The 9,509-nt window shown below is 38.7% G+C and overlaps 1 protein-coding gene across 2 annotated transcripts; it reads right to left on the bottom strand.

Moving 5' to 3' along the window:
• Positions 1–566: 566 nt before the first annotated feature.
• LOC110562766 (putative vomeronasal receptor-like protein 4) lies at positions 567–2,173 on the bottom strand. Of its 2 annotated transcripts, XM_021659644.1 has the most exons (2): positions 2,156–2,173; positions 567–1,625 (listed from the first exon to the last, which is right to left on the bottom strand). In XM_021659644.1, the coding sequence occupies exons 1-2, from the start codon at positions 2,171–2,173 to the stop codon at positions 567–569; spliced, it is 1,077 nt and encodes a 358-aa protein (XP_021515319.1). The 2 variants fall into 2 exon arrangements, with proteins under 2 accessions (XP_021515319.1, XP_021515320.1); XM_021659645.1 differs by lacking the exon at positions 2,156–2,173 and having other exon boundaries at positions 567–1,635.
• Positions 2,174–9,509: the final 7,336 nt, after the last annotated feature.

The following is a 9,509-nucleotide window of genomic DNA, read 5'->3' as shown; positions in this document are numbered from 1 at the left end:
AGTGCTACATGTTCTGTGTGAGGCCTAGTGAGTAAATGGAAGTGGGAGCCAGCTCCTGTGCTAAAATGTTCCCGAGCTGTTTACACAGCATTGCCCTGAGGAGTGAGGCTCTAACTTGGAGGTTGTTTTCCCAGGTGCAATAGCAGTCCCTGAAAGAAGACATTTCCCCTGCACGCTCCTGCATATTTTGTGCCCACACATCAATGTCTTCAATGTGTTTGGAACAGCCTTACAGCGTTTATGCTGACCCATTCTTTAGTGCTTGGTACATGGCAATGCCAAACATTTACTAGTTGTAGTGAATTAGCTTCTTTTCCTGGTCACCTCGACTTTGCAAGACACCTTCAGATAAAGGACGCTTCCCAACATCCTTATGCACTTAATTTCCTGCTCACTGGGTCAGAATAGTGTCTTGGACACAGTGTTTTGTAAATAAGTAGAGGGAGTCAGTGATCATGGAAGTACGTTAGCGTGAACAAGAAGGCAGGAAAAGTTTGTGGGTCCTCATAAGAGCTGCATAGCATTAGATCATAAAGAACTGGCTGTGAAAAGGAATTTCTTATTTCTCATGGGACACAGCAGGGCTTAGCAGCATGGATATTCCTAATGATCAGGACAAAGGGGCTGAGAGCTGCATAACTAAGTACTAAACATGCTTTAGTATTTGCTACTATGGAATCATGTGTCACTGTGGAACCTGTGTAGAAGGAGAAAATAAAATCTGCCCAATAAAAGAAAAGGAAACAGGTCATGAGAGTGAGAACACTTTTGGTAGCTCTGATTTCTGGCCTGGAATTATGTGCAGAGCTGGAGCTGTGAAGATACAGAACATGTATGTAATGTTTATACAGACGAAGAGCCATAGACCCACTGCTCCAGCCCATGAGACCCTGAAAAGTGACATCACGAAGAGCCATGAGGGAGAGGAAAAGCCACTTAACTGTGTGCCTGGATGGCAGCATATAGCAATAATCATTATACATCCCAACTTCAGACCTGTTCATGTTACTGCCTGCTGTGATGTAGTGTAGCAAGTTGAAGCTTATCAGGGAATTAAAGATCCAAAAGAGAAGAAGAAAGGCTAGAACATGCCATACAGTCTGTGGTTTTAGCCTTCTCCAAAGGCTGATCCTGGGATTGATGGTGACAGCCTGGACCACACTGAGGAGACAGGTGGTGCAGATGGAGAGGCCACGGGCAACCCTTTCTAGATAAATTACAGTTTTGCAACCAACATCATTTAGGAAGTTTCTGATATAGAAAACTGTGGCTATTTTTCTGACCCCTATGCAATAAATAATGATTGTGTTTACAAAAGCCAAGTGGATGAGAATAATATCTATATTCCTGTGTTCAGGATCCATGGTGAAAGTATATACGTGTCTCTCAAATAAGATGGTATTCCCTAAAACTCCAAGTCCTGTGAGTGAAATGAAAATCATTCTCTGGATGAGATCTCTCCAAATCATCTTCATGCCCAGAACTAAGAAAACCCTTTTGAGAAACACAAGGACATCAGCATGATATGGCTCATGCCTATGAGTTTTCTGTTTTCTAAAGTGAAAAGAACAGTATATTATGTAAATATGCTTGTAAATACCTGATTTTATTCTTGTGCCTTTTTTCTTGCTTCCACTGACACAGAGATGATGATGGCAACTGGACATGAGCACCATGCTGGTGCATCAGCTGTTTTTACAGAAGATAGTCCGTTACATTCTTTATCTCTAAACCTTTTTTCCATGGGAACTTCCAGACAAAGGATAGCATCACTTAATTTCCAGGCCATGATGTCTAACATCAACTCAGCTGCCTTCTCTCCCAGATCCGGTTTGCCATCCTGTGCACATTCATCTCTCAAGCATTCATTGCGCTGACAAAAAGTAGGAGTTTCTCCAAAGAGCTGCAATACTTGGCTAAATGGTGTTGCTTTGCAGGTAAGTACATGTGGCCTTTCTCTTTGTGAAATTCTGAATTGGCCTTGGTGATAAATAACACATAGATTGAATGAGATGGTGCGATTAATTTTTTTGTAGTATCTTATTTGTGTGATCACATTAAAAGTAACCCACCCCCTAATTTATGTGCTTTTCCTGACAATCTCAGCTCTCAGCTTAGGCATTGTTCCTCTGGACTTCAAAGGTACTCCTACAACTTTGATTTCTAAAGTCATCAAATCATTGATTTTGTCAGTCAGTAATGCTATGACACACACAACCTAATAGATTATACTGATTTGAGTAATTTTACACATGACATTTGTTTTCTGTATTATCATTCTGTATAAAATTAAAATGAGGATTAAAACATAAATGTATTCATTTTGATTCCATTTTTCACAAATCATAAATTGTTTTATGTGGAAACGTTAAGCGTATTTGTTTTCCACAAATTAGTTTTCTCTACTGTTCACCAAATTTATCTGTGGATTACTTTCAGCTTTTCTTCAGCAATTATAACACTGATACTCAATCCTTTGACAAGGCTACGTGCGATGTTCTCTTCCTGATTTGATTCCAGCCATGACCCTTCATAGCTAAGTGCTGCCCACAGGACTATGCTGTTTATTCATCCCTTCATACCAGCCCCTCTGTGCTGAGAAGACCTGAAAGATGCTCTTATGGAATGCTCTAAAAAACGGCTTATGCATAAACCGCTAACTGGGTTGCACTATAGGAAATAACCCACAGAGATGAACTGAAATGCTCTCCAGGAAAGATGTCCTGGTGGTTCTCTTTCCTTAAAGTTCTGCAGGATCAGTCCAATTTGTATTGCTCATGCAGTAATGTTTTCTGTGTTTCCTTGCATGCACAGGGGAGGGAAATTTCCAAGTTCCCACAGATCCACTGACTATTATGGACTATCTTTAAAGGCATGTATCAATGTGGCTAGTTTATAGTTGCATTATCTCTGTAATGATCTTTTTAGGACTGCATATTTTTACAAATGTACCTCATTGGTTCTTGGAGATACCAATTATATTTATTGAAATAAAGAAGTTTTCTTTGTTTTCTGAGTAGTGTCACACCTGTACTGAAAAATAACCTATTTACACCTACTCACAGAACCGTCAGAGAGACATTTATATTTTATTTCCTTTTATTTCTTTTTAATTATAGTTATATTTTTGTGTGTGCATATATGCCTGGGCATGACTATGTGCCTGCTGTCTTCAGACATAAGGCATTAGATTCCCTGGAGCTGGAATTGTAGCTGATGGTTTGCTGTCATGTGGTGCTGAAAGCTGAATAGGGAGCTCCGCATTAGAAGTAAGAGTCTTCAACCACCAAGCCAGCTCTTCAGTCCACATATGTACATTTTAACTAGCTTCCACAAGCCTCTTACATCCACCATGCTAGAATGAAACAGTTCAGTCCATGTTCATCCAATTGAAGGAGGAATTTTTGCCACAAGTGATGTGGTGGAGGGCTATAAATATTCCAGAAGCTCGGGTGATACCAAAACGTTAGAAAGTTCAGGATACAGAAGAAGATGCTCTGTGACCACCTTCTGTGTATGTAAATTCTGATTCCCTTATTCATCTATTTATCACGTTGTTTTTATTATTTGTTTTTTATAGAAACAATTTTTCATATGTAAGTTATGTATTATCCAATAGGTGTATTTTAGGGAGTCAGTGAGCTGACATACATAATACTTTTGAAAGTGCCCAGAAGTTCTAAATATCAATTCTCTAAAATCCATTGTTAGTGTTAGTATGTAACCTCATGTCCACTTTATATACAATTCTCATATTTATGGTTTGTACTGGGTCTAGGAAAGGAGAAATTTACAACAAACGGAATTGTAATAAAGCTAGAAATAGCTCTCCATCCACATAGACTGAAGTCACCAGAAGTCATACAGCTCAGATCAAAGTTCTCAGTCTTTGGAGGGAAAATCACACAAAGATTGTGCAGAAGCTGAGTGAGCAAGAGCTTCCTACTCCAGCTGTACTGCAGCTACCTCTGTCTCCTCCCCCTGCCTGCCCTGGGGAAGGAGCAGCTCTGGCCCTGTGACCACACACACTCTCCTTGTGGACACCCCAACAATTCAGGAATGCATTTTGGAAATTATAGATGACCTCCTCCCTGAATCTTGCCACTTTCCTCTTTCAGAGTGACAGGGAGCCCACATCCTTCTCTCCCACACTTCAGCCCTCCACAGATTTTCTGGTATCAAATGCAGCCTCATCCACCATGACATGCAGCACTCACCTGTGCAGTCTGTGCAGGACTCAGGGTAAGTGTCCTACAGCACCAGCCAGGCCCTTTTATCAACCACAAGTCCCTGTGCTCAAGCAAGGTGTCAGGATGTCACACCCAGGAGTTTGGCTTATCAGGGGAAAAGGATCCTCTGTCTCCATCCCTGAGGCCAGCCCTGCCTTCTCCCTGATGTTCTGTCATTTGCCGAACCCAAAAACTTTCTGATTGTAATTATAGTCTCTGTGAGTAAGGAGAAGGAAGGTGAGCAGTGTGCAAGTGGTTCTGGCAGTTTGGGCTTAACTCCAGTCTTGCAATTTTCCCTCTAGGGTTTCTACTCCCTAAACCGAGAATGGCCTTGGAAGGTATTTCTGATAATCCAAAGTGATCATTTAAAAAATATTTTTCAAGCGTGTTATTTATTAATAATAAAAAAATGAGTACCACATCCGAAGGTTGTTTAGGACACAGTAAGGCACTATGGACCTGCTCTGTTTCAGCACTGCTTTCAATGCCTGCTGCATGCTTTACAGTCGGTCCTGCGTATTTATTTATTTTTTTTCTGTTGTGTTTCATTTTTCTTATTTAATTTTTTCATTTAATACAGATTGATCATGTTATTCCCTTCATCCAGCACCTTCCACATCCCCTATACCATCCTATCCAGCTACCTTTACATTTGCTGTCTTATGCTCTTGTCCATAAATTAATAAAACAAGACAAATAAAAACGAGAAAGAAAAGAAATAACGAAAGGTATCAATCAAACAAACAAAAACAAAAGGAAAAGCAGCCCACAAAACAAAACAAAGCAGAACAAAAGTAAAAATCTGTGAGGAACTGTGCTGGAAATTTGAGGGTGAGATAGCATTGAGTCTGTAGTTTGCTTTAGGCAGCATGCCCACTTTTCACAACATTATTCCTGCATATCTATGGGTATGAGAGAGTCTTTCAATCTTATTTTGTCTTCTTCAATTTTTAATATTTTTGTTTCTTCAATGTCCTAAAGCTTTTTGTTATACAAATCTTTCTCTTACTTAGAGTTATTCCAAGACACTTTTTTTTTCCAAGACACTTTTTAAACTATTGTGAAGGGTACTGTTTCTCTGATTTCTTTCTCTGTATATTTGCCTTTTAGAAATGGGAAGGCTCCTTATTTTGTCACTTTTTTAAATTAAGTTGTTTATGTACTTTACAACCTGATTACAGCTTTCCCTGTCTCCTCTTCTTGTCCGTCCTTCTTCCCTCCCTTCTCTATCAAAATAACCAAACTTTGGGCAGAGAGCAGGGAATCTTATGAAAGAAGGGGAAGATAGTAAGACCTGGAGAGGACAGAAGCTCCACAAGGAGAGCATCAGAACCAAAATATCTGGGCACAGGGGTCTTTTCTGAGACTGATTCTCCAACCAAGGACCATTCATGGATATAACCTAAAACCCCTGCTCAGATGTAGTCCATGGCAGCTCAGTATCCAAGTGGTAAGGGGAACAGGGACTGTCTCTGACATGAACTCAGTGGCTGGCTCTTTGATGACCCCAGCCCACTGCTGGGGGAGCATCCTTGCCAGGCCACAGAGGAGGACATTGCAGCCAGTCCTGATGAGACCTGATAAGCTAGGGTCAGATGGAAGGGGAGGAGGAACTCCCTTATCAGTGGACTTGGAGAGGGGCATGGGAGGAGAAGAGGGAGGGAAGGTGGGATTGAGAGGGAATGAGGGAGAGGGCTACAGCTGGGATACAAAGTGAATAAACTGTAACTAATATAAAAATAAAAATTTAATTAAAAAACAAAAAACTCAAACAAACAAACAAACAAACAAAACCCCAAACAAATGAACAAACAAAAATACAAAATCCTTCCTTCCTCTTCTTCTCCTTAGAAAACAGGAGGCCTCTCATAGATATCAACCAGCCTTGGTATATCACGTTGTAGTAAGACTAGGTATATCTACTTTCCCCACTTAAGGAAAGGGGTCTAAAGACAAGCAAGGTAGTCAGAGACAGCCTCTTCTCCCTAAAAGGCTACTGATTTCTGTGTTAGGGTGTTTTGTTTGTTTGTTTTTGTTAGTTTTATACTACTACTTTGCTAAAAGTGTTGATCAGTTGTAGATGTTTCCTGGTGGAGACATATGGTCTTTTGTGTATAAAATCATATCATCTGCAGATAAATATACTTTGACTTCTTTTCCTTTTTGAATTCCCTTTATCTTCCACAGTTGTCTTATTATTCTACATTGAACTTCAAGTACTTTATTGAGTTGTTATAGAGAGTGGACATCCTTGTCTTCTTCCTGATTTTAGTGAAATTGCTTTGAGTTTCTCTCCATTTAGAATGATGTTGGCTGTGTGTTTGCTCTAAATTGCTTTTATCGTGTTTGAGGTATGTCCCTTGTCCTCCTACTCTCTCCAAGACTTGTCATGAAGGGAAGGCTAGATTTTTGTCAAAGGCCTTTTCTGCATCTAATCAGATGATCATGTTGTCTTGCAATTTGTTTATGTAGTAGATTGCATTTAATGTTTACATGAGTTAAAACATCTGTGCATCCCTTGAATGAAGGCAACATGATCATGATGTATATTATTTTTGAACGGTTCTTAAATTTGCAAGTATTTTATTAAAAATGTTTGTATCCAAGTTCATAAGAGATATTGATCTATAATTTCTTTTTTGGGGGGGGTTGGGTCTGTAATTGCCCCCAGACCTTAACAAAACTGAGTTCATGATGGAAGTATCATTCAGGTTGTAAAACTCAGCATGTAGACAGCGCCACCTGCCAAAACTTAAACAAAGGTCTACTCCAACAAACTCCATATAGCTCTGGGAAGGAATCAAAATGTACCAACCATGCTTTTTAGCATTGTAGTTCAGCTTCTGGATAACTGTTCTTGTTGATTGAAGTATGTCAACCCAAAATTTTGTGTGAGTGTGTGTGTGTGTGTGTGTGTGTGTGTGTGTGCTTAAAAACTCACTCTGAAGGCCCGGTGATACACTGGAATCCCAAACACTCAGTGTAGTCACTGGCTGACTACTGGCCTTGTGTGAGAAGTATTCTCTGGTGAACAGACCACACCAGGTGTTCGTATAGATTTGACACCAGAATAAAAGAGGCTTCATCAAAAGAATTAGGAAATGTTACTTTCAGTTTCTATTTTGTAGAATACTTCGAGGTACATGGGTTTTAATACTTTTTTGATAATGAGGAGAAATTCTGCGCTCAATTCATATGACCCTGGGCTCCTTTCTGGTTAGAAATATTTTAGTGACTATTTCTATTTGACATTATAGGCCTGTTTAAATTGTTTATTTGATGTTAATTTAATGTAGTTAAGTTGTAAATATCAAGACATTCATACACTTCTTTAATGTTCTCAAGTTTGGTGAAGTGCAGTCTTTTATAGTATATCCTTGTGATTGTCTGGATTTTGATGTTGTCTATTGTAATGTTGCTGTTTTTACTTGTAATTTTATTAATTTTCTTTTTATCTTTTGGTTAAACTAGCTGAGCGTGTCAATCTTGTTGATGTTTTGAAAAATCAACTCCTTGTTTAATTGATTCTTTGTATTTTTTGTTGTTGTTCCTGTTTTGTTTTGTTGTTTATTTCATTGATTTCAGCCTTGAATTTGATTATTTCTTGCTCTCTGCTCCTTTGGGCTGTTGTTTCTTGTTGCTCTAGAGCTTTCAGTTATGTTCGTTAGTAAATGAAGTCTCTCTACTTTTTTTGTTTGTACGACCCTAGTTCTGAGAGAGGAGTATTGAAGTCATCAACTATCATTGTGTGAGGAACAATGTATGATTTTAAGTGTATAAGTGTTTTTCTCATAAACATAGATGGCCTTTGTTTAGTTTATAAATGTTTAGAATTATAAAAGCCCATGGCCAATTTTTCTTTAATAAGAATGTGTTGTCCTTCTCTACCTTTTCTGATTAGTTTTGGTTCTATTTTGTAAGATATTAGAATATTTATGCTTGTTTTCTTTTTGGGTCAATGTGCTTGGAATACTGAAGACTTTAAGTTAGCTTGGGTATAGTTAGCCTGATTATAACTCCATTTTAAAATAAAGAGCCATCTTGACTGGGAGCTGAATTCAGGTACCAGGAAATATCACAGAATGTACACCTGGCAGAGAACAAAGTTAACTCTCCTAGCAACAGCCTCCAGGAAATAATACAGAATAAATGAGTCATAGAAAATAGAGACAAACTCCCTGGCAATAATCAATGGGAATCGGTTGAGAATCGGGTGGGAGAATTCTCCCCAATGTTTCAGATATGGTTTAGAAAAATAGCCATTATGATTATATGCCTTAGCCATTGTGATTGTGTGCCTCAGAAAAGGTCACCCCGCCCTGCTAAACTTCACCCAATTCTGTAATGCCAAGGCTTGTGCCCCCCTGCTTGCTGCCATGGAAACCCCCCGATCACAGACTTTCCCTTTAAAAATCCTGTTCACTCAGAGCTTGGGGTCCCACTTCTCTACTGCTGTGTTAGTGAGACTTGGGTCCCGAGTTCGATCGCTCTTGTAATGGAGCTCTCTTGCTCTTGCATTGAGTCGCCTCCTGGTGGTCTCTGAGGGTCCCATGAACCTGGCATTACAATACCCTTTCTTCTATCATATTACCCTTAGGTGATCTGGAAAAGCATGGCTTTTGAGGCTATTAAAGAGTTGGAGACTATCTTCTAATTGAATAGGACAAACCTGTGTCTCTTTATTAGTACTGTTAATATTGTTATTATCGAGAATGTGCATATATTTTTGCCATTTATTGCTTTGTAGTATTTTTTTTAAACTTCCTTTGATTAAATATTCTAGATCTCTTAGGTATGCTTAGCCATCTCTACAGACTTAAGCATTCCTTTCAGTATTTTCTGTATGGCTGGCTTAGTGCTTATGAATTAATTGAATTTGTTTTTGTTATGGAAAGTTTTCTTTTCTCCTTCAAATATGATTCATAGTTTTGTTGGGTATAGTTGTGTGGGATGGCATCTGTGTTTTTCAAAACTTGCATAACATTTGTTCAAATCCTTCTGAGTTTCATAGCCTCCATACGAAAGTCAGTTGCTGATTTGATGGGTCTGCCTTTATAAGTGACTTTATCTTTCTTTCTTGTGGTTTTCAGTATTTTTCTATGTCCCAAACTTTTGGTGTTTTGACTATTATATAACAGTCGTTATTTATTTTCTTGTGTAATTTGGTTAACTGTATGCTTACATCTTGGTAAGCATCTCTTTACTTAAACTATAGAAGTTTTCTTCTTCTACTTTTTTTTTAAAAAATATTTTCTATGCCTTTTGACTTAGGTCTTTTTT

This window comes from Meriones unguiculatus, chromosome 19, assembly GCF_030254825.1.
Source record: "Meriones unguiculatus strain TT.TT164.6M chromosome 19, Bangor_MerUng_6.1, whole genome shotgun sequence".
Classification (NCBI taxonomy): Eukaryota; Metazoa; Chordata; class Mammalia; order Rodentia; family Muridae; genus Meriones; species Meriones unguiculatus.
The sequence above is the reverse complement of the archived record's forward strand: the minus strand, read 5'-3'. Positions and strand labels throughout refer to the sequence as shown.